This window comes from Peromyscus eremicus, chromosome 6 (genome assembly GCF_949786415.1).
Source record: "Peromyscus eremicus chromosome 6, PerEre_H2_v1, whole genome shotgun sequence".
NCBI lineage: Eukaryota > Metazoa > Chordata > Mammalia > Rodentia > Cricetidae > Peromyscus > Peromyscus eremicus.
Window position 1 is genome coordinate 22,285,242 of NC_081421.1, and position 25,392 is coordinate 22,310,633.

The 25,392-nt window shown below is 34.7% G+C and overlaps 1 protein-coding gene across 1 annotated transcript in view; it reads right to left on the reverse strand.

Annotated features, from left to right (window-relative positions):
- Naaladl2 (N-acetylated alpha-linked acidic dipeptidase like 2) overlaps nucleotides 1-25,392 on the reverse strand; it is an 865,055-nt gene that overhangs the window by 189,060 nt on the left and 650,603 nt on the right. The window contains exon 11 of the mRNA XM_059265279.1: nucleotides 950-1,045. Within this exon, the coding sequence (XP_059121262.1) occupies nucleotides 950-1,045 (96 nt within the window). The remainder of the gene's footprint in view (nucleotides 1-949; nucleotides 1,046-25,392) is intronic.

Here is a 25,392-nt window from a genome sequence, read left to right on the forward strand (position 1 = left end):
TATGGCTACATGCTGAGGTTGGTTCATTTTACCACACTTCCCTTTTTTAAGGAGAAAAACAGTCTGTCACATTTTCCTAAGATTTAAGGATGATTAAATTATTCTGGTAAGCATATATAAATATGGATTATTTTAATGGTACTGAAATATCAATATATCCTGCAAAGTCTATCCTGAAGAGGCAGGCTTTGACAGGTTAGATAAATAATTTGTAAATGTAAAAATTCATAGGATGCCATTGATATCAGGAACCATAAATTTATTTTCTCCACACTGGAAAACTTAGTTTTCTTCAAATTATAAAATTATGACTGAAAATACACAGTAGAAACATGCTTTATAAATACAATCCTTTACTAATAGAGCAAGCCCTTCTTTTACTGAAACTAGAATGTGTAATAACAGGATGTTAACAGGATGTGTAAGATGGCTCGGTGGGCAGAGTTATCTGTTGCCAAGCCTGACAACATACCCAGGACGGTATGGCAGATGGCAAGAAACAGCTGAAAGCTACTATTTACCCTCCACAAGTACACAATGACACATGTAGATTCCCGTATGTCACATACACATATGCACACAAATTAAATATTTAAAAGTTCAATAGGTAAACATATTAAAACAAAACTTTGGACAGAAAAGTTAGACAACTTATTTTATTTTATCATCATCTTAAGTAGTCATGTATTTAAAATAAAAGACAAACAATTTCAGATTAAGGGCAAAAACTAATTATTTTATTGAGGATGTTTTTTTTCATAAATCTTCAGTTACAAGCTATATCTTGAATGATTTTTGTCTCTGTTATCATCTATTCTACTTAGAAAAGCATTCTCTTGATTGATTATTCTCTTTTCTTTACCTCCCTAAAACAAACAAACAGACAAGCAACAACAACATGAGAGAACATTTTCTCATTCCACCTGTAAGTTCACAGAGGCATTTTTACCTTAGTAATGACTTCATGGAGCTTGAAAGATGGATCGACTTCTTCAATTTTTGTTGCATGTTTAGGAAAAATGGCTTCAGAGAGAAAACTTGGACTCTGTGACAAATAAAAGAGAAAGTCTTCATTGATTTTGTTTTCCCAAGCACGTTCATTGGATTTTGTTTAAAGACGCATAAAGCCCTAAATTGCTTTAAGGTTTCTGTTGATTCTGGGCTTCACCTGACTGATCTAATTATCCATCCCAGAGTATTTGTAAATTAAAATGAGTAGAATTATACTCCTTTTGACATTTTATATACTCACAAATAGTGTTTTCTCAGCAAAAAGATTCCTCTCATATTTACAGTATTTATAGTTTATATACAAACATAAAGAAGATGTTTTGACTACAAAATCCCTACTAAAATTCTTTTCTATTTTTATATGTTGTGTGTTTATGGCTGGGAAACTACAATGTTTTTGATAAACATGACTACCTAGAAAAGAATAGGAAAAGTGGACATGTTATAGTATTTTAAAAATAATGATGGCATCATCAAAACAATATGACACAGGTAGAAATCACACAGGTAGAATTTATGGCCTGCCTAAAAAGTGACTACGCATAGTAGCAAAATCTCAGTGTTCAAGTGAATGAAACAAATTAAAAATAGTCCAAATAATTCATTTTTATTTTCAGGCTAACCAAGGTTTAGAATTGAGGAAGATATAAAATATTGATATTGTTTCTATCTAAATCAGTGTTGTTGGAGCTATCGATATATTACTAATATTCTTTTCAGTGTTTTTTCTTACAGTGTAAAGAAAATCCTGATTTAGGAACCTGGAAGTTAATTGTGCTGGAAAACTTCTTGTCAACTTGACATAAGTAAAAGTCATCTGAGAGGAGGGAACCTCAAATAAGAAAATGCTTCCATAAGGTCAGGTAGCTGCAACGCCTGTAGAGCTTTTTCTTAATGATGGTTGATAGAAGATGACCTCCCCTATTGTGGGTGGTGCCATCCCTGAGCTTGTGGTCCTGCATTTTATAAAAAAGCACACTGAGCAAGCTAGGAAGGGCAATTCAGTAAGCAATATTTCTCCATTGCCTCTGTATCAGTTCCTGCCTGCAGGTCCCTGCCCTCACTGCTTTGATATATGGAACTATGAGCATAATAGTTCCTTTCCTCCCCAGGTTGCTTTTGGTCATGGTGTTTCATCACAGCAATAGAAACCCTAACTAAGACAAGTTGGTATTAGGATAGTGGGGTATTGTTGTGACAGATTTGACTATGTTTTTTTTGGGGGGGGGGATTGTAGAAGGACTTTGGAAATTTGGGCTAGAAAAGACGTTGAATGTTGAGAATACAGTGAGCTGTTCTGTAGGAGCTTGGAAGATAAAAATGTTAAGGGCAATGCAGAAGATGAAGGCTTGGCTTGTGACATTTCAGAGAGAAGTTTAAAGACTTTTCAGGTGTGGGGGCCCCAATTATGCAGGGTCAGAAAATCTGAGCTTGCTTTACCTAGTAGTTGATTTGGCCAGGAACATGCTTACCATGTGTTTGAAGGGTCTACACTTGGCTGTATGGTATGCATTGATCTTGCAAGTGGGAGGTCTTTTGCCTCTCCTCCTGGCATATTATAAAAAGCCCTTTTGAATAAAGCTTGGAGCTGTTGGATATTGACCTCGGCTCTCCTGAAGCTATCCTGTGTCTCTGTCTTTCTCCTCATCATCTAAGTCTCTATTTTTACCTAATATTTCCTAATTCCTCTCTCCTCCATGCAAGAATTCTTTTGCAAGGTAGGAGCAGGTTGGAGCTGGACTCCCACAGGCTCACACAATTGGGGCCATTTTTTATTTTCAATTAAGATTATGTGGTTCTGGTTAGCTTGAGCTGAAGAATCAGCTGTGATTAACAGGATACCAGAACTAGTGAAAAGAAACGTCTGCTTTTACTTGATGCCGGTCGGCTGAAGCTGAGAAATTAGTTTTGATTAGGAAGAGACCAACATCACTAAGGTAAAATCTGGAAAGTATTTCCTGAGAGCACAGAGAAGCTGTGTTTCAGAGGTGGCCAAGGTTGTACTTTACACTGGCAGCTGAATTTGGTTGTGTAAGAGTAACCTAGGTGGTTCTGGTTTTGGAGACATGAAGGAAGGAAGGGGTCATGAAGATCAGCTGGGGCTTGACACTGTGAGAGGTCAGAGGAGGATATTGGTGAAGGTACACCCTCAGTTGAAGACCCAGCATTGAAGGGGTCATGAAGAGAAGTTGAGACTTGGCACCATAAAGAGCATCCATGAGAGGCAGTGCAGGCCATGTGCAGCAGAAGACCCCAGGATTTGGAAGATGCCTCTACTATGGATGATCACCAAGGACAGCAGCAGCAACGGAATGGCACCTGCCTAAGCTTAGAAGACCAAATGTGTGTGCATCAGAGGACAAAGCTGGAGAAGTGACCCAAACCCTTGGGAGGAGCAAAGAAGGTTGTGAGTTGATCCCAGAAATTGGACGTTGCCTTATTTACGCTTGGTTTTGCCTTGATCTGATTGTGCCTGTGCCCTCATTCTTCCATCTTGAAATAAGAAAGTATTTAACCTAATGTTGATTTTTATGAGAGCACACATTTGAGAGTATTAAACTTTTAAAAGAAAATTTGGATTTTTAAAGAGATTGGATATTTTTAAGAGACTGAACTTTTAATGTGTTTAAATTAGTAGAGACTATGGGGCTGTTAAAGTTATTTATGTTTTAACGTAAGATTTTTTTTTTTGGTATTTTGAGACCAGGTTTTTCTGTGTAGCCCTGGCTATATATATATATATATATATATATATATATATATATATATATATATATATATATATATATATATATATAGAGAGAGAGAGAGAGAGAGAGAGAGAGAGAGAGAGAGAGAGAGAGATGGGTAGATAGATAGATAGATAGATAATTGATAAAGACTTAATAGAGACATAGACTGAAAATCACCCTAAAAGGAGATTTGAAATGCAGATCAACAATGATTGCAGAAATGTAATGTTTCAAAGTGCCTTTTATTATAGTATTTACTGGTGATAGACAATAAGAGAACAGAAAATATTTTGATATATCTAAGGTCAGGATGGTTGTTGGACTGTTTTGAAGGTACACAGATGAAGACTGGCTGGAGCTGTGTATTCTGGAAAAGAACATGAATTAATTAAATGGTATTAGAACCTATTTCTACTGTCTGTTCATCACAGTATATTTCACAGTTCCCTTTTCATTTTTTTCTGCCAACTGAAAACAATTTTGTTAAACCTTTGCCCAATTCTTACCAAGTTTTGTAAGACTTTGCACAAATTATATATGACCCAACATATTGTAGCTATTTTCTCTGAAGCAGTCTATCTGGAAGAAGGAGGAAAAGGGATGAGATTCAGGAACCACACATAAGGTGCAGTGCTGCGACCGGCCTGGCTTTGGAACTGACCAGATGAGGGCATCAGACAATGAAGAAACGGCAGACATAACCAGAGAAGCTGGGATCAGGAGGGATACACACTGGGCTGAAGAGCCAGCGACAGTAGCTGGAAACTCGGCATGTTTATTACATCTAGGATAGAGATAAATCTAAACCTAAATTAGTGAAAGTACAATGATTCATTTGTTGTATTTATTACAATTTGATAATTCTTTTTTCTTCCTTTTTCGATTTTCTTGTTCCTTCTCCGTCTTACTGGTCCCCTTTCTTCACCCAAATAGTCCCCTATGTGCTTTCATGTCTCTCTCAAAAATGAAAGCCTGATGTACTTCATCTCTATTTCTCCCATTATCTCTTTGTACCCTTCCTTGCTCCGTCTTTTACATTGCTTCCTTTCCCCTCTAATCCCTGTCCCCCCCCCACACACGTATAGCATGTATATCTCCATATGTAACAAGAATGTAATATTTACCTTTTTGAGTAAACATGACATATTTTACTTAGTGTGATGATCTCCAGTTCCATGAATTTTCCTGCAAATTATTTCATTTTATTCTTTATGGCCAAATACAACTCTATTGTGTGTGTGTATATACATATATATATATATATATATATATATATATATATATCCATTTCTTTATCCACTCATCTGTTGTTAAGCATGTAGACTAGTTCCATGTATTGGCCATTATGAATAGCAAAGGAATGAATACAGACGTGAAAACATTTCTATGGTACTCTCAGTTAAAGCCTTTTAAGTATATTTACAGGAGTGGTAGAGCTGGATTATGAGGTAGTTCTATCTATAAGTGTTTTAAGGAATATATATATATATATATATTGATTTCCATAGTGACTACATCAGTTTTCATTCCTATTAGAAGCAGACAGGGTTCATCTTTTTTCTCATCTTTGCCAGAAAAGAAATCATAATTGATGTCCCTAATATTTTTCCTCACAAAGAGTTTTAAATAAAATGTTATTTGTTCATTTAGAAAAGCACATTGTAAAATTTAAGAAAATAGTATGCCTCAAATTAAATGACCACATATGATGCAAATTATTTTAATGAGATTTTTTAATTGTTCTGTGTCAGAGCCCTTTAATTCTTGAAGTATTTCTTATTTGCCAACATAATTTCCTTCTTCCTTTTGCTCTCTTTAATAAACTTATCTCTCAATAAACCTTTCTTGTTTGTATAAACTCAAATTCATGTACATTTTAAAATTTCATTATGTCACAGGGGACATCCATGCATGCATGTCACAGCAGACATGTAGAGGTCAGGTGACTGGAGAGAATTTGTTCTATCTCACTATATGGGACCCAGACATTAAACTCAGACTTCAAGTTTAGTAGCAGAAAGCTTTATCTGCTGAGTCATCACACTAGCCCTCCTCATTTATATAATTGTTTTCCCTTCCTTCCTTCCTTGCTTCCTTCCTTCCTTCTATCCTTCCTTTTTATTTAAGACACACTCTGTGGAGCCCTAGCTATCCTGGAACTCAGTGTATAGACAAGGCTGGCCTTAAACTCATAGAGATCCACCTGCCTCTGCCTCTAGAAGACCAAGACTGAAGGTGTGCACCACCACACCTAATTTATATTATTTTTAAATGATTATTTAACATATAGTGTTTGTCAGGTTTTATCCTTTAAGTGTAAGACAAAATTTTTTTTACTAAAATATTTAACTAATAGAATTGGAGAACATGAAAGATGAAGTACTATTTTTTCCAAATATTAAGACTGTTTTCCTATGCATGTGAATGTAACAGTTACATTAAAAATAACAATCATGTTAAATAACAAGTATTTACAGAATCTAACATAAAATAGGGAGAAGATTAAAAAAGAAGCACTTGGTAAGATTTCAACTATGTTTACAGTCACTGTAGGTGATGTTTGTTTATTTAATAATGTTTTGTCCCTATAGTTAGTCATTTAGAATATATTGTTATTTGGAATAACTTTTGCATAGATTAATCCTTGGGAAGGGAACTTGGAGATTCTATGAGAAAAATTTCAAACCTGGAATAGCGATCATAAGAATCCTTCTAAGATCTGCAGAGAACTTCAATTTCTTCCAGTATTCTCTGAGCATTTAACATGTAATGGTATTTTGTCAGCTCTCTTGACTGAATCTATGGCTCAACTAACTATTCATCATGTGCATGTTATTCTATGCCTGTGATTGTTTTCCTTCTCACTTTTAAACAAAAACATGTGTTACTTTTGATAATCTGGCCTCAATGTTTGTATTTCGCAGACTTCCTGAGGAGTTTGTTTGTTGGTTCAAATTGATAGTGCCTAAGGCTAATTATATTCAGTAGTGCCTAAGGCTAATTATATTCAGTTCTGTCATTTGTTTGCATTTTGTCATTTTTGGCTGTCTACAAGATCTTTCTGAAATATCAAATTGTGTATGTTTGTGTATGCATGTATGTGTTTGTGTGTGTGTCTGTATGTGTCTATATGTGTCTGTATGAGAGTATGAGTGTGTATGTGTTTGTGTTTGTATGTTTGTGTATGTATGTGTATATGTGTGCATATTTATGTTTGTGTGTGTATGTGCGTGTTCATATGTATATATGTATATATATTTGTTATGGCCCAGCCTGTCATCATGTATGTTTTTCTCACCTTTTATTTTGAATGACAATATTTGAATATTGCAAAAAATATTAACATTTATCTAGCCCTCTCCTTACTCTAATTTACCTCATCATCTGTTCGATAGTACTATACCAGCCTGTATCTAATACGGAAATTTAGACATTTCTCTACAAATTCCTATCCACTGCCATAGCTCAGCGACCTTTGATTTTCATTCTGTGCTGTGTATACGTCAAAGCCCGAATGAGCTTGTACAACATCACACATCCAAGTCCTGTCATTGTTCTTCAGTCTCTAACCCATTCTTTATTCAGAAAAACTCATTCACAGCTTTTTGTATTGTCTGTTTCTTCTACAGCAACATGTTCATCATTTTGGACTATTCTTTCTCAATTTTTTTTCTGGTCTATCATGAAATTATTTTTCTCTAATTCCAACCAATTTATTACCCTTTTTCTGCAAGGTTTGCCTTAGCCTGTGAGGTTTCTAGACCTGGGACCAGCTTCTCATTAAAGTGGCTAAAACTTGCCAGTGATCTTTATGCAAATCATTGAATGTCTCAGTCTAAGTGTGATTATCCACATCTTCAAATGCAAACATGACCAAAATTCAGATCATCTAACAAACAAAAAGCATACAGATATATCCTGCAAGGAGGAAATGGGTATTCAAATACAGGATGTGTTTGACCATTATCTGTAATTAAAACCTCACTTTTCTTTGTAACCAAAGGCTATAATTCTAAATCTTAAATTACCAGAAACATGCCTTTGCATAATAAATTATATGTAGAATTTTGCTTTTAAAAATATTACTCTTAAAGTTTGAAAACAGTTCCATAGTTAGCATGATATTTGCAGGGTATTTGAATGGAACAAGTCATATTTCCTGATGTGCTTAGAAGGGGGAATATACTGATGTGTTTGTGGGGAGTGAAAGGGGGATATAGTAAGACATCAGACATAAAGAACACTTTGTAGTCAGCAGATAGAGAAGAGTAAGTGAGTAACATGCTATAATGGTGTAGTGAACATCTGTGATTCCAGCCTTCCTATGGTGAGATGGGAAACAGACAGGAGAAGCCCCAGTTGTTCACGGGCAGCTAGTCTAAGGTGCTCAGACAAAAGCAGCAAAGTCCAGCATCCAAGGTTATTTTCTGACATCCAGACTCACCAAAGCAGCACATGTTCCCATATCCATATACAAACACAAGGAGATTTATTTAAGAAAAATAAAATTAACCTATCAGAGGCTTAGAAGAAAATAAATCAAAGTTAAAGTTTCCCAAGAAGCAGAATTTCAAGAAACATAATTTCAAGTAGAATCAATTGAGACAATGTGTCAAAAGAGTTCAGGATGCACAGGATAGAAGACAGTGTTAATGTTTACATGGAGGAAGAAAGGAATTGAAGATGCTGTCTTAAAGTCTATCTAACATTGAGCATACAAAATTTGAAATCATCTTTACACTAAAACATTTTGCATGATTTTTTGAAGTGATTATTTGTGTTGTTTTGAACACAGGTTCTGTGAAGATGGGCTCGACAGAAGCCTTTCATACATGCCCCTCAGTTAGCTGGTGCGTAAAAGGCACAGCCTTGAATGGAAAGAGCTGCGGTGTCCCCACAGCCCAGGCCTACTGCTCGAGGGATCTAGTCTCACATCCATCATCACCAAGTTCATTTTCCACGTGTGTCTATGAAGTAAGAGCTTTCTCTACCCGTTCTTACAGATGAGAGCCAATGAGTTTCTGCCACCAGTCTCACATTATACTTTAAATAATTGACAGAACTGTATATAAACTGTGGCGTATCTGGGTCCACAGCCTACACTTTCATGCCAACCCAATACTGCTTCCCACTGAAAAGTTTCTCAAAAACCAAGGTTCTGTGCACTGAACAAGGATGACTGCTCCAGACTCTGTCCCATTTCTCTCAGCCTTAGTTTATTTCCATAAGTAATGTGAGCACTACAAACAACTTCAAGGCTATAATCAAAGGCTCCTTCCTTAGAAGAATAAAATTGAATCCCAAAGTCCTGCACATACTTCCTTCATTGCAATATTCTCTATGCAATCAAGAAGATACACATCAATACATAAATTTAATATATGGAATTATAACACTCATAGCCTCTGAATGGCACTGACATTCATTATGTTCTGGACAGAGGGAAGAGGTAATTACAGCCATAATTTTTGAAACATAATGTTCTCATTGCTCCTCAATATAAAAAAAGATGCAAGATAATGCTGAGTTTAAATAAAAGAGTAACCATCCAAGGGTCAAATGTGGAAAAATATTGGCACATTATTTCCTGAATGCACTCATTTTTTTTTAACATTTTAATTATATTTCCAGATTCTAGGAAATTCTATACATAGTACTGGCATAATTGAAAATACTCATCCTACCTTTATAGACCCAGTCCTATTGATTTAGTACTCTAATTTTAGTTCTAGGAAAGACATTAAAATTTTTAATTCAATTTAAATACATGAAATAAAGAATAGGCTATTCAAATGACTACATGTTCTCACAGAATCACAAAACACAATCCTAGAAATGTGCTGTGTGTCACATGGGTCTGTGCATACTTAGTAAACATTTCAGTATTTTTGAGATCAAGAGAAATATTTATATATGTGTGTGTACATACATTAAAAATGTATATATACATACATATGCATATATATATATATATATTACTAGAAGACTAGAGTGAAGTGAGGATGCTGTTATCTAGTGAAGCTGCAGAGTCCTGAGACCTACCATGACTCTGCTGCCAGAAAGTGATGATGTCTATATTTCTGATTGGTTAGGATTTCCTGGGGAAATTTTACTGGAACTCTGATTAAAGGCTAATCCTAGGAAGTTTATGATGAACAGATAGAAGTGAAAGAAACCTAAGGAGATTTTTATTTTTGAGAATTTATAATTATATTCCAAAGGTGGATTCAGCTCCAGAGCTCTGAAAACTGACATAACATTAAGCTATCAACAGCACACAGCATAAGTAACATTTTATTCCAAAGAAGAGTCACAGGCCTGTCTGTTCTTCCATAAAAAGAACAACTTTTATGTAGTCTTAAAATTTGAATAATTCGAATAAATCTGGTGAGTTTTGTATCATGTACTGTGTTGATAAAATACTTCCATAGAAAAATCCACTTTATATTTTACTCCTTCAAGTTCATCTCTCTTATATATGACTGCTTTCCTTCATCCCTTAATAATGGACATGTTACTTTTTTTATTGCAGTGCTATGGTAGATTAAATCTAGGGATTGTCACATGCTGTGCAAGCACACTACCAAAACATTATGTCCATAGCCCTCTTATTTAGAGGACCTCCCCACTACCTCCTCAGTCCTCTTATCTGCAGGACCTCCCCACTACCTCTCCAGCGCTCTCTTTACTTTTATTTTGATACAGGTTCTGGATAAACTGCCTAAGCTGACCCAAAATTCCTCCTTTAGCCCATATTGGTCTTGAATTTATGATCCTCTTTCTGTTTCAGTCTCCTGGATAGCTGGATTTACAAACCTTCACTTCTAGCCCCAAACTTGATGTTTATCTTAACCATTATACACACCATACATCAGTAATAAGTATCCTATGTCTATTTTGTTCTTACATCACATTTTCTCACACAGGATCCCATCCTGTAGCCCTGACCAGCCTTAAACTTTTATCAATCCTTCCTCAATCCCCAGTGCTGGGATTACAGACATGTGCCACTGTACAAGTATCAATTGATGGAGAAGTCTGATCCATAACAAAATGAGAGGAAAAAACAAAACACTAACTCAGACTGTTTTCCTAAATCTAAGTGCATTGTAACCAAAAAACTCTTCTTTTACTTGAAGGGTTCTACCTGCCTTTTGATACTATAGTATTTTTTTAGCGTACATTGAGAATAGATTACAGTTTTGTTCTTTGTCTGTTTTGTCAGAACGCCCTTACTCAATACTTTTGAATCTATTACTGTATGTCAGTACCAGTGATTTGTTTTTTAATTCATTTTATTGGGCCCCAAATTAAAGTTGGAAAAGTTCTGATTCAGTCCTCCATGACCATTTATGTGAGTTCTAGAGATGAAATCACTGATTTTGACTTTTTATTAAAAATCTCCATGATTCCTTACACTTACATCAGAGCTAAAGTTTCATCTTTGGTCAGTTAAACCACATATACAGCCTCATACAATCCTGAGTCTATACTGAGTCAGTCCATACTGACTCTACTGAATGAGTAGTACAGCCTTAGAAAGTTTATAGGCAATTTCATGACTTCAAAACAATAAAAATAAGCACACAGCTTTACAGAGTCTTTCCTACTGAAGCAATAGCTGCATGGCCAAATCTCAAGGTGACATAGATTTTCTGATTAGTAAGAGGCTCAATAGAATTTCTAATATAGATACTAAGTACTATTTAGAAGGTCAATTCACCCTAATATTTAAATATAACTTGACTGCACAAAGACGTCCTTTCACTTAAGCCACAGCTCTTAACATTTAAAGCATAGTTTCATCTAAAAATTGTAGCTGGAGAGCTTTTCTCTCCGGGTCCACCAAGTCCCGCCAGTCCCGGAACCCACTTATAAAATAAACACACAGACTCTTACATTATTTAAACTGCTTGGTCATTAGCTCAGGCCTATCATTGTCTAGCTCTTACTCTTATATTTAGCCCATTTCTATTAATCTATACTTTGCCACATGGCTTGTGGCTTACTGGTACCTTACATCTTACTTGTCCTGGCGGTGGCTCCAGCCCGTCTCCTCTCCCCTTCCTGTTCCCTCAATTCTCCTCTCTGTTAGTCCCGCCTATACTTCCTGTCTGGCTACCGGCCAATCAGTGTTTATTTATACAGAACGATATCCACAGCAAAAAATAAACATTAAGAGACAGCCAGATAACTCAGTATATAAGGAGTTTTGCACCAATCCTGGTGACCTGAATTCAATCACTGGGACCTATATTGCAAAATGAAAGAGGTGGCTTTTGTGTATCCCACCCATTCATACCCACACTAAAAGAATAAATAAATGTAATTTAAAAAATAAATACTGAACATTTATTTAATTTAATTTTTTAGCAATATTTTAGCATGGTTATTTCCTGTGAATGAAATATTGAGGGAGAATGTAATGGCACTGAACAGCCCTTACAATTCCTGGAGGAAAAAAGACATATCTCTCTATATAATAGGTATTTAACAAAGTAAAGTATCTGTACATATGGGTTCCTAAGCATATATGAGATTATGTCAGTCTATGTGTCACAAAACATGCAGGGAAAGCCAATTTTTGTATTATGAGTTAACATTTGGTGCTGCAAACCACACAACAAATGTTAGCTCAATTAATTTCAATAAATTACCATGAAGTAAATATTATCCCCATTTGAAGATAAATTGTGGCAAAATAAATTTAAATATAAGCAGTAAACTAGGGAGTGAACCCAGAAACTCTACACTCTTAAATATTATAAAATAAACTGGGTCCCTGTACTGAGAGGGGGAGTAGACATTAACCCCCATCTCTAGCCAAGAAGCTACCTCTAGTTGACATCTTCTTGCAAAGGAAAATTAGTTTTCTCTTATATTTTTGGTTGTGCGCCTAGCCTTTAATGGCTGAGCCATCTCACCATACCCAGCTTTAAATCTAAATTTTTAACCTCATTATATTTTTTTAAAAGACATCTCTTTTTTATCCATTTAATTGAACTTATTTCTCGTGTTACTATAAAATCCTTCTAGGGGGCTGAGAGTTGGACTGCTCTTCCAGAGGACCCAGGTCTGATTACTAGTAGCCACATACTGCCTCAGAACCATTCAAAATTCAAGGTCCAGAGGATCTGAAGCCCTTTTGTGTTTTTAAGGACACCAGGCATACTTATGGTACATATGCATACACACAGGCAAAACACATACATGCATGAAAATATATAACTCTTTTTTTAAGAAACGCTTTTGGAACAAAATTTTAGTATGGGAATAAAAATGCTGATTTTTAATGTTACCTGTTATCAAATTGATCAACAGAAAACTTATATCAATTTATGAAATAAACAAAACTTCTACATGTCTCCAACAATACAAAACAGGAGAAAAAAAAGAAAGAAAGAAAGAGGAGGAGAGAGAAAGAAAAAAACAAAGAAACAAAGGAAGAGAGAGAGAGAAAAGCTAGTTTTCTCCAGTGGAATTCCACTGGGTATGTAAGCCACACATAAGGGTAGGCCCCATACGTGGCAGTAGCTGACCAACACAAAATGAATTCAGTGTATTTTTGTAGGCTTTTTACCCTATATTCCTTTGTTTGGGTGTTTTTCAGTCTTACTGGTCTTTTGCTTAATAAATTATGATTTCCATTTTTGTTTTGTTTTCATGAATTTTGTGTATGTGTATTTATATGTGTGCTGTCTTTTTCTTTGTTTTTGCTTTTTATTCTAGTTTGTTGTTTATTTGTTTATTTGTTTCCCTATTTGATTTCTAGACAGAGAGAAAGAAGACATGGAGTTGAGTGGGTGAGGAGGTGAAGAGGGATTGGGAGAAGTTAGAGGAGGAAAATCCATGATCGGAATATATCATAAGGAAAAAATATTTTCAATTAAAAACACTACTTAAAAAGGCAAGAAAATGTATTGTCTATAAAATATAGAATATAAATTCTAATACATTATTAACATACACACTTTTGAAAATCTTTTCAAATAAGAAAAAATAATATCTTCACCTCATGAGTGTGAAAAAATACAAACCTCTGTAACATAAAATTTTCCTTATGATCTGCTGCCTTAGGCTATATAGATACATCTCTGTTGTCCCTTAACCATAGCTGTTGAGTGGTTAAATGCATTCTCTTTTTGTTTTCTAAATACCTTCTCTCTTTCGGGAGAAAAAAAATGTTCTCCTAAATATCAGAGAAAGCGAAAGATGACTGTAAAATGATGTAACAACCAGTCCCATCATCGTAGACAAGGACACTAGAGAGCTTAGGTATGCAGGTGATTATCAACTCTGTGGACATCTTTAATCAGAACTGGCTCAGGAACTTTGGTGAGCAATAAACACTCACAGCTGCTGGGCTGACACTTGACATGACAACAGAATTTCTCGTGCCACAGACATGTTAGACTTACACAAATCAGTTGCAAGACAATTGCAAGAAAAGCCTACATTCTTGGATCTTGTAGTACAAAGATGTTTTCTAGATAATGAGGATACCAAACTTTGACACAGGCTTTTGTAAAATGTGGTCTCTGGAAAGGCCTCAAGTTAATTTAACATCATTTCAGAGGTCAGAGCCTGTTAGCCTTCTGAAAAGCTTTCTGTTCAACAGTTACTCTGTACTTTCCTCAAGGATTTACTTAATCAACTGAAGAAAAATTAAGGGATTTGAAGGTCTTAAAGTTAAGGGCAAAAGAATCTCAACACGAGCCTGAGAAGAAACAAATGCATTATTCAAAACCAGGAAGACATCTTTTGCCTTTCACAGTGTTTTATCAAGAAACAGGAAGGTATTACCTTGATAGGATTGACTCTTGTTCCATAATCTGAGTGAAAATGTCCCGGGAAATTAAGTTTGGAACAGCAGCCTATCTGAGTGTTACTATTTAGCCTGTAATTCTGAAATCATATACCCTTTGTTATCAAATTCTAATCCAATGTAGGTATTCACTGTGTCAAAAATCATAGAGAAAATTGTGGAAATGACTCCTTCAGATCCCTATAACTGTCTTATCATATAGCCCTCCTATTGGTATTTCATTTAGCATATGAATAACTATAAACATTAAATATCTCTGTTTCATCTTCCACTTAATAAAGGCTAAATGAAATGTTCTGTTTTTTCAAGTAGGCTTGGGACTACAGGTAGATTCATTTTCAAGGACTAAGAATGATTTCTGGAAAGTCTTACAATTGGGGCAATGCTTTCCTTTAGCTAAATATATTCATTTCAATCATTTTTTCCATTTATTTAATTGAGAATCAATAAAGATGCCAAATCAATTGTGAAATAGTTTAAAACAAAACAAAGATATTACATTTAATTGAATAACTAGATATTAAAGAAAGACACAGTTTTGGTCCGAGTAGAGAGAACACGCATGGCTACATTTGCCTTCAAAGACCATGTTTAGCTTCACTTCCAAAATTTATACAGTCTCCAATGTAGAACCAAATATTTCCTTAATAAATTAAAATGCATAGAATTTATATTCTGTGCCATATGCATCTAGTTGATTTCTGATATTACTGATTCCTTAATTTCCATTTAAGAATAATCAGCTATCTTGATTTTCTCCAGTCCTAGAGACAGTGAAATCAAAAGGACATCAATGCTCTACTCTTCAAACAATGGGTCACCTCTGATTAAACTTCCATTGAACAGAAACTTTCAGACTTAAAACAAATTACCTCCTTTTTCTTTTTAGTTTGGATCCAATTTCCTGCTGCCCTAAGGTCTCTCAATGGTAATTAATTGATTTATGAATCAATGGAAGAGAGATCTAAACTTGAAAAAAAAGGAAGAATAATTGAACGAAACTTTCTTATTTGTGACCAGTATTTTACAAATGGCTCAATTATTTTTAGTGTGTGTGTGTGTTTTAATTTAGTATATTTTGCATTCATCAGTTGTTTTTAGGGGTATTCAAATTTAATTTCATCTGAGATTACTTATCATTTGCCTTTGGAAAGAGTCTTAATTGAACTTCTTTACTACATTATACAATTAATGATTAGTCTTATTGTTATTTTATAGAATGACCAAAACTAAAAGACTATCATTTCCATGAACTTCTCAATATAATTAGCATGGTGCAATAGAGTTAATAAGAATTTTGGCTTGAGTTTGAATTCTGACTCTCTTACTTCAGTGGAAGAGCCGACAGAGAGGTTAGTTACACAGTTTCTCATGTGTAATACTGTAGTTGTGGTCCAGAGCTCTCAGAATCATGGTATGTGTTATATATTGATAGCATGTTTAATTAAGTTGAATTAAGTAGTACAATAATATAATATAAGCAACATTATTAAATTATATCAAATGAAGAAATATAATAAGTAAAACATTTGGAAAGGTAACTGTTGAACAAATGATTATACTCATTATTATGATATTCATGAGTCTGGCAACCCAATGCATAAAATGACTTTAACTATATCTGTACTTACGTTATTATTTAAATAAATGAATGAAATTTGTATCAAAATTTTACATAATCAAAAATCCTACATGAGAACAGTGGCTTTTCACTACTCAAAAATATTGAAAATACCATAGAGGAACTTTATATTATTGAAGGCCTAAAATTATTGAACTAGTAAATAATGGTAATTCGCCAATAAACCAGTAATCAGTAACCTTTAATATTCTGTGACTAACATATCATATCCTTCTTATTTATTTCGATGTTGAAATGATCTGGCAGCAACTTCGATGTTGGCATGATCTGGTAGCAACATCCATCACCTTACTTAGGGGTGCTTTCACTAGTTAAGTGGTTATCTTCTCCGTCCCTCACTACTCCCTATAAATCTTTCCAAACTCTACTCTTGATCAAAGAGGACAACCTTCCTTGGTAGAGGAGTACTGGCTTCTTTCAAGGGTGTATGAATAGTTGTGCTCTCCTGTGAGAATCTCCAAATAGTTTCTAAGAAATGCTATGAAGACACACATCAGTACATGTCCGAGGAAAATAAAACCCAGGTATTGGTTTTGTAAAGTAGACAAATTAGAAGAGAAACATGAAATATAAGGATAGATTAAATTATGTATAAGGGGGGATGTTGTTATTTAAGGATATATCACCTTAAGCATAAATGTTTGTGTGCAATGGTCCTGTCACTGCTAACATTTTTCAGTTGTGTCTATGACACTGAAAAAAATGCATTGTGAATGTGCATGTTTTGTCCATGTGTGGAGATATAAATCTTATGTAAAAGAAAATAAGTAAGTAAACAGTCATGTAACAAGCTATAGTGTCAGAGAAGAGAATTCTTAAGTACTTTGCAACAATTAAAGAAAAGGGAGAAATGATTTTGAAAAAGAACAAGAGGGTATATTAGGGTTTGGAGAAAGAAAAGAGAATCGGAAAATCATATAATTATATTATAATCTCAGAAAGTAAAAATATAAAAAAAAAACCATACTTTTTGAGCTCAATCTTGGAAGACACATAATCAAAGGAAAGAAGCATATTGCCAGCAAAAGGGAAAGAGACATAGACACAAGTAGTGACTGTCTTGCTTTGAAGATAGGTCCTCCTTTCTTGATGTAAATTGACTAACATGCTTAAGTTGAGCAACAGCAAGGACATGAAGCAGTTGAGGTCACATAGACTCAAAATGAAATACCATGGAATTTGGACCTTACTTCAACATAACTAAGAGATACTATTAAGATTTTGAACAAGGAGCTAGGAAGACAGATTAGATTGTTTCAATGGCACCTCAACTCTAACATTCCATGATTGTACATACTATGCATGATTATAGCGCTGTATTGAAAGGTACCTAGAAATTCACTCTAAAATAACAAAAATTCTTAGCCGTATATATTTATCACTTTTATAGCATAGATCTGGTCCACAATATCATTATAAATTGTTATTTTTATAGTTCTATATGCTGGAAAAGATACTTGTACAACAAAGCTGTTTCAACCATGAAAAAGCCATACTTGATTTAAAAATTGTCAAATTACCATTACAGCTCAACCATATAAACCATCAGGAGCAGAATGTGCAGATAAAATCTGTTTATCATCAGACATGAATTTTTCAGAAAACAAAGCTCTTTTCCTATTCTAGCCAGGCTGCAGTAACAAAATTTTGTTTACACAGTTGTATTTGGTAATGTCCAAAACATATAATCCAGCTGAACAATGATTACTTTAGCTTTTATACATATAATTATCCCTCTTCTATAATGATATGCTACCAGACTATGCATTGTTCACAAAATGATTCTCATTCCTTAATTTATCAAAAATGCTGGCAAAATTCTGCTTATATAGGGTAAAGCTCTATATTTTTCATCTTTAAATTAAATAAAATATTTTATATTTAAGCCACTAACATAGTAAAGAGGTTGGTAAAAGCATACAAGCATCAATCATCTTATGAATTTTAATATACATAATATATTGTTAATGTATAGTAATACATAGATTCTTTTTTCTGCTCCCTGTCTTACATGAGAATATTTCAGGGATGAAAGCAGTATTAGAAATATGGAAGGCTTTCTTTTTACAATTCAAAGTGTGGAGAAACAAGAGAACTAATTTATCCACAACAGGATCATAGTTATTGGAATAGCCAGTGAAAGATTTTTAAAGCCTTGTTAGGAGACAAGTGCTGACTCTCATCACAATACTATTTTTATATATTTCTGTCTTCCAAAACAGCTCATCAAAATTGCAGCTATTCACACCACGAAAATGACTAGTGCTTTTAGCAGGAAGGGAGGGGATAGCGGAATAAAAAATTTTGCCCATCAGCTGCTGCTCAGCTCTCTTTGCAGAACTGAGATATTTGTACATAACCTAAGTTTACGTACTTTAATCAGAGAAAAAAAACCTGAGGATAATACAAATACACAATCTGAGAATATACTTTAACCACATCCTCCAAGTGAAAGAAGCATGCAAACAGTCACAAATAATCACATTCACACATATATAAAGCATAAAGATGAAAAGGATGAATAAGAATAGAGTCTATATAGTCAACAGTTAATGCTGTAGATAGATAGCATTTAATATACAGTATATTTCTATGCTGATTGTATAAAGATATGGATACACTTTCTTCATTCAATACCTTATGCTGCCTTTGATGGGCTCATTCTAAATTTTTAATAGAGATCTTTATGCTTATAAATCTTTTATAAGTCTACTTATATAATGAACATAAAAATATTCATATTTTTATGGTCTCCAGGACTCAATACCTATCATTTATCATTTGTTTAATCATTTACTCTGGGTAGGTCAGTTGAATTGTGACAATCTGCATTAAGGTAGGGTTCTATCCTCATTCAAGCTAATAAGTCCTAAAATTCCTTATCTTGTTGTGTGGTTTTGTTCTAGCTGTACAAAGGAGAAATTAGGTCAACACGGAAGCCTGACTCAGTGCAATCACTAATACTACAACGCAGAAATGTGGAGTCTCAGGTCAGTAGAGGTCTCTTCATGACTGTGTGCATTAAGGTAGTGGCAGTAGGGAATGGCTCCTATCAGCCTGCATTTAGCTTTGTAAATATTTTAGAAATAAAAATAGTTAATGTCACCAACTCAAACTAAGAAAAACATAGGATAAAGGCTATTATGGGCTATCTTTATTAGGATGCCTACTAGGAGAGCAGTTTATATTTTTCATAGAACAGATATTCAGTAAATGCAATGGGGAAATAAAGATAATTTTTATTTTCCTTCATCTTAAGTCATTCTAAAGCCTATAATATTGTGAATTCAACCCATGCTTAAAGGATTCTTTACTAAACTTCACACCCCTACACAACTGTTATAAAAATATATAATGGATTGTCTCATTTTGAATTCAAGTTATATTCCAAAGGCTGTGGAAGCATGAAGGGGAAAGAAACACTGGGAGAGAAAATAAAAAGAAATACAGAAGGAAAATAGGACTTATGCCTGCACTGCAGGCCCTCCCTCTGGAGAGCGGCATTTCCTTTCGATAAATAATGCTTTTAGTATGAGACTCAGTTTGCTCATGAGCTGCTTGTACGAATTAACGTATTTTTGGAATTTTTATTATTGAAAAACAGATTTAGAAATAACAATGAACATATCTTATTTAAAAGATTAATGGGAAGAAAACACTTTAACAAAAATGATTGCATGTACTGTGATTGTATGAAATATGTATGTGTGTACCTATGTGTGCAGGTGTATACAAATGCATACCTGTACAGATCAGATGTTAAAGGGGTGTGCTTTTCTCTATCATACTCCACCTTATTTTCTGAGGCAGGGACTCACACTGAACATAGAGTTTACTAACTGGCTAGGGTAGCTGGCTAACCTGCTCTATGGAACCTTCTTTCTCAGTACTGGGATTACAAGTACTGCTACTGAGCCTGGCTTTTTACTTTGGCTCTAACGATTTGAATCAGGTCTTCACTAAACATACTGATTTAACTCCCTTATACTACAAAAGGTTATATTGTATTTTTTTTACATTTTTTATTGTTGAGATTATAATTTTAACTTCTTTCCCTTCCCTTTCCTCCTTCTAAATCCTCTCATATACCCACCCCCTCATATATGCATATTATAACTAGTTCAGTATATTAAATATTATTTGCATAGGTGTTTTCAGGCTGACCATTTGGTACTGGACAACCTTGGTATACTCTACCAGGGGGAGGACCATGCCTTCAATTCCCAGCTTTCTTTGGTTGTCTGTAGTCTTTTGTGTAGGATTGGTCCCTCATGGGCTTTTCCCCCATCTACTTTGGCATGATCTTTGGTGTTATCCGTGTTCAGCTTACATTTGGGGAGTCATGTTGGTGAGACTTAACAGTGTAGCTTCTGATATTACTAAGAAACACAATTTCACACCAAACTCTCTAATCCTCTGACCCTAACACTATTTCAACCTCCTCTTCTGCAATGTTTTCTGAGTCTTTGGTTTAGGAGTGTTGTATAGTTGGTTCATATGCCACAATCTTAAATTGGAGAATGTATTGTCTATTAAATGAGTAAAATACACAAGTGTAGTACTTACCCTAAAAGGTAACACATTCTAACAGCCAAGGGAAGCAAAAGAAAATCTGGATGCCACTGTTTTACCTTTACTGTGACCTCAACAGCATCCTCCACATACTCAGCTTCAGTTTCAATTGATACGTCAGAATTCTGAATTTATCAGATTTTAGATTTGATATTCTTTTGTGTTTTATTTTTCTATATATTACTAGATCTTCCAATTCTAACCTGTCATTGTCAACCTAAGTACACGTTAAAATCACCCCGGGAGCTATAAAAATGGCTATACCCAGGCCTTGTCTCTAACATAAGTGAGAGCCTTAAGACTGACTACAGAAGGCATCTCTTAACAAAACTCTGTTGCACTGGGAGTCAACATGTCTCTAATCAAGATGTGATTAAAAAACAACCACTATCATTAGATTTTAAAAAACTATTCCATTTTATTACCAGTTGACCTGTATTGTAATTGTGACATGATTTGATAATATTTAACACAGTATTTTCTTGACCTTGGAAATACATGTATGATAGATGCTAGGGTAATAAACAATATATCCTCTCTGATATCTCTTCTCTCTGTGCACTTGCTAACATTTGGCAGCATAATAGAGGCTACTTTTAATGGTCGTAATATATGAACATACTGACAATACAAATATGACAATAATTTTATATAATTGGAAAAATGTCTTTTTATCCATAGAAAAATGTAATGAATAATGTGAAAAGATTAGAAAAATCTTACATGATGAAAGGAAAAAGTTTTAAGGGGCAACAAAAATGTTAAACGGAAAATACTAAAGTAAAACACTGATGAGAAAATTATGAAATACATTGATAAATATAAATTTTTTCTTTTCCTTTTTATGCTACTATTTTTTCTGACAAGGTTTATGGACTACATTTACAAATAAAAATATTTGAATTAAAAACATACAATCTAAGTTTAGTGAAACTCATCTGAAAAACATTGGGCCAAAAGCCAGAATTTTACTAAATTTTTAAAGGCAATCTTTGCAATATATCTGCTCCCTCTGTATAATTTTTAAAAATGTGCTAGCTAGGTACCTTTCATGGTCTTCCTTTTCTCACCATTTAGTAAGGCAGGAAAGTAATTTCAAATAAAAAAAGGTATGATATTTTATATGTGCGTCTCTCTTTTATTTCCCTCTAATTTTTGAGGTGTTACTAGACACAGACAATAAGACCTTTCCAATTGCATTTTCTGAAAAAAATACTATTAAAATTAGAAGCAAGAAAAAAAGTAGATGAAATTAAGATTTCCCTTATACCTGTCAGTAAAGTGAAGGTCTACCTGAGATAAACACATAGCTATCTCAAAAAGCCTCTTAATTAATTGATTAATTAATTAATAAAACATTTTATCATCAGTTTTGAAGTTGATAGAAATTAAGATATATTTGGAAAACTTTGAGGGATATTTGAGCAAATCGTGTAAAGATGTGTTGCTGTTTTTTACCTTGCTTGTGTAAGAGCTGATTGGTTTAGTAAAGAGCTGAATGGCCAACAGCAGGCAGGAGAGGATAGGAAGGACTTCTGAAGACAGAGAGAAACTCAGGGTTATGAATCTAGGCATGTGGAAGATGGCAGCAAAATGTGGACCAAGTCAGGCATAACAGATGGAAGAGAGGTAAAAAGCCATGTGACAGAATGTAGATTAATAGAAACTGGTTAATTTTAGTTGTAAGAGCTAGTGTGACAAGTCTAAGATAAGGCCAAACTTAATAATAAGTCTCCATGCCGTTATTTGGGGGCTTGCAGTCCCAAAAGGAAGTCCAACAAGAAAGATCGACTATCACACAGAACATATATAATTTTATTAAAGTCCTATATCTTAGTTACTCTGGTAAACACCTGGAGAATCCGACTCTACCCATGGACATTTACTTAAGGCATAGTTCATAAATAAAGATACGAAACCATCAAGTTCAGTTTTTTATTTTTAGTTTAAATGTTTCATGGTTTTAGAAGGGATGAAATTAGTGAATTAAGGAATAAAGGCTGTTTGTGCATCATTTACTGTGTGGGTGGGTGACAAGTCATTTAGTCAACTGACCTCAAATTTTATCCAGAACAATGAATATCTCTGTGGTGACAGCATTAGTCACTTATCCCATTCTACCCACAAATATTTTAAGAGTAAAAAATGCCAGGCCTTATTCTTATATCGGTATATTGCTGTTAACTACAGCTTGCCCTAAACTGCCAGAGACCCTGTGCTCCTGACATAGATGTTGTATTCAGTCAGGTTATCAAAATACAGTGTAGCTTTACATATTAAGTCAACCATCACAGAGCTAAAAATAACTGTTTGGGAAAAGAAAGTGCTAGATAAATGCATTAAATCAACAAAGTTTCAAAATGCATTTAGAATGTGTCTTTATATACAATGGCATAAAGAAATGGCAGGTGTTTAAAGTAGTTTTTAAACAGAAAGCATTTTAGTATGTGAGGTGAAAAGACTGTCCTTCATGTAGCTCTGTGCCCAAGTTTGTCTTTCCTGGGATGAAAATTCATAAAAACAATCTTTTGTTCAACTCAGATTTTTTTCTGTATTATAATTAGAAATGCAGATGGGAAGTTTAAATTGGGCCATGGATGACAGGAGGAGAGACATTTGCTTTGGAATTGTTGAAAGTAAATTCAAGCTCAAATCCTTTGAAATGAAACAAGGTCCGTTTGTCCCAGACTATCCAATGGCTCACGGCCTATTCATTGGCTCAGATTTGGTCAAACCTAAAATTTATTTGTGGGATGAAAGGCTAGTGAAGGGCAAACACTGGTAAGGAGGCTCCAGGCTAATAAGCGCATTGTAAGCTTGCAATGGCTAACGTGTTAAGGGCTTCCAAATCTCTCCCAAAGCCCATCTAATGTCACTGGTAATTTTTATGTTGAAAAGATAAAGCAGCTTCTATTCAGTAAGATTTCATATGATGTGGGATATTCATATTTTGAATGTATTTGGCATAAAAACTATAATGATGTGTTATATGTGTGTGTACATATGCATCTCTGAACTTTTTTGTCAGTGCATACAAGAATTTTATACATAATTTTTAATTTAATTTTCATTTATGGATGTATGTACACATGTATGTGCAGGTACTCATGGAGGGTATCAGACTCCCTGGAACTGAAGTAACAGGTGGTTGTGAGCCACTTGATGTGGGTTCTGAACCAAACCCAAGTCCTCTGCAAGAGCAGCAAGTACTCTAAAGTGCCAAGCCATCCTTCCAGTCTTACTTTTCACAGAGTTTAACATAGGTAGAAATATTGGTCTCATTAAAATTATGTACAATTTGGCTATATTTTCAAATTTTGGGATATCATATGATATGTAGGTGTTTTGATTCATCAGATTTAAAAGTTACTATGTGACATTGTTCTGCACTTACATAGTTCACATGGGCTTAATAGTTGTACTCACAAAATAATTAAATAAAATAGTTCAATATTCACACAATGTTACTTGGAAGCCACTGCCCCAAGCTGTTTCTATTATAATGCTGAATGTTAAATATTATAGAGTAGTCTCATCATCATACAAACACCACTTTGTGGCAGTGGCAGGTGGCTCTGATTCTTTTGTCTTATTTTGGAACCCCTGTCCTCCTACTGGGTTCCCTTGTCCAGGGTGGATATGAGGGTTTGTGTCTAGCCTTATCTAAATTGTTATGCCATATTCAATTGATATCCCCAGGAGGCCTGCTCTTTTCTGAAGAAAAAGAGAGGAAAAGTAGATCTAGGGGAGAGGGTAGGTAGGGGGGACTGGGAGGAGGAGAGGGAGGGAGGCTGTGTTGTATGAGAGGAGAATAAAAAAGAAAAACAAAGCAACAACAAACAAACAAACAAAACACCACCATGCATAACATTGTCTACATTACGACAGAAACTGGTCCTAAGTGAAATTACACTCTACCTTGTTAACCAGAAATTGGAGCATTGAAAAACTACAACTCTGTATTTCCTCCCTGTTAATCACAATGGTGCTCAGAGCTCCTACTTTTATTAGCCAGGGAAAAGACAATCACACAGGCACAGGGCAGATCACGAGGAGCACTTTGCTGGAAGTAGAGGCTTGTATTAATTTCTTTCTGCTCCCTAATTCCTGCGGAGCAATTCAACTGAACTTTTTCTATTATTTCATTTGGCGAATTGCTGGGGTCCTGTTCTAGCCAGGTTCAGGTCCTGAGACAGGAAAGGGGCATCTATGCAAGGAAAATTCTGATCACCAGATGAGTTTCACACAAGTAACAGCTCTGAATGCCTTGAGTCACCCTTATTTATACTGCAAAAACAGACATGTTTTTCTTACACACTCCACCCCCCAGCATTAACCTCAGGCAAAAACAAATGTGGTTTTTTCCAACTTTTAATTCAAAACAACTTCTAAACCAAAACAATGCTCATTATTTTGCTAACTTGGCTAAATATCAAGACAGGCACATCCTGTCCTTATGAAGCTAAAAAGGTGATAGACATAGGCACACATTCTCAAGAACAACATTATCACTCAAAACTTAACAAAGCATATTTACAGAAATAGGGATGGTTAACCATAAGTTGCTTGCATATAGTTAGCTTGTCTTTCTCTAATCATTCCCTTGTCCT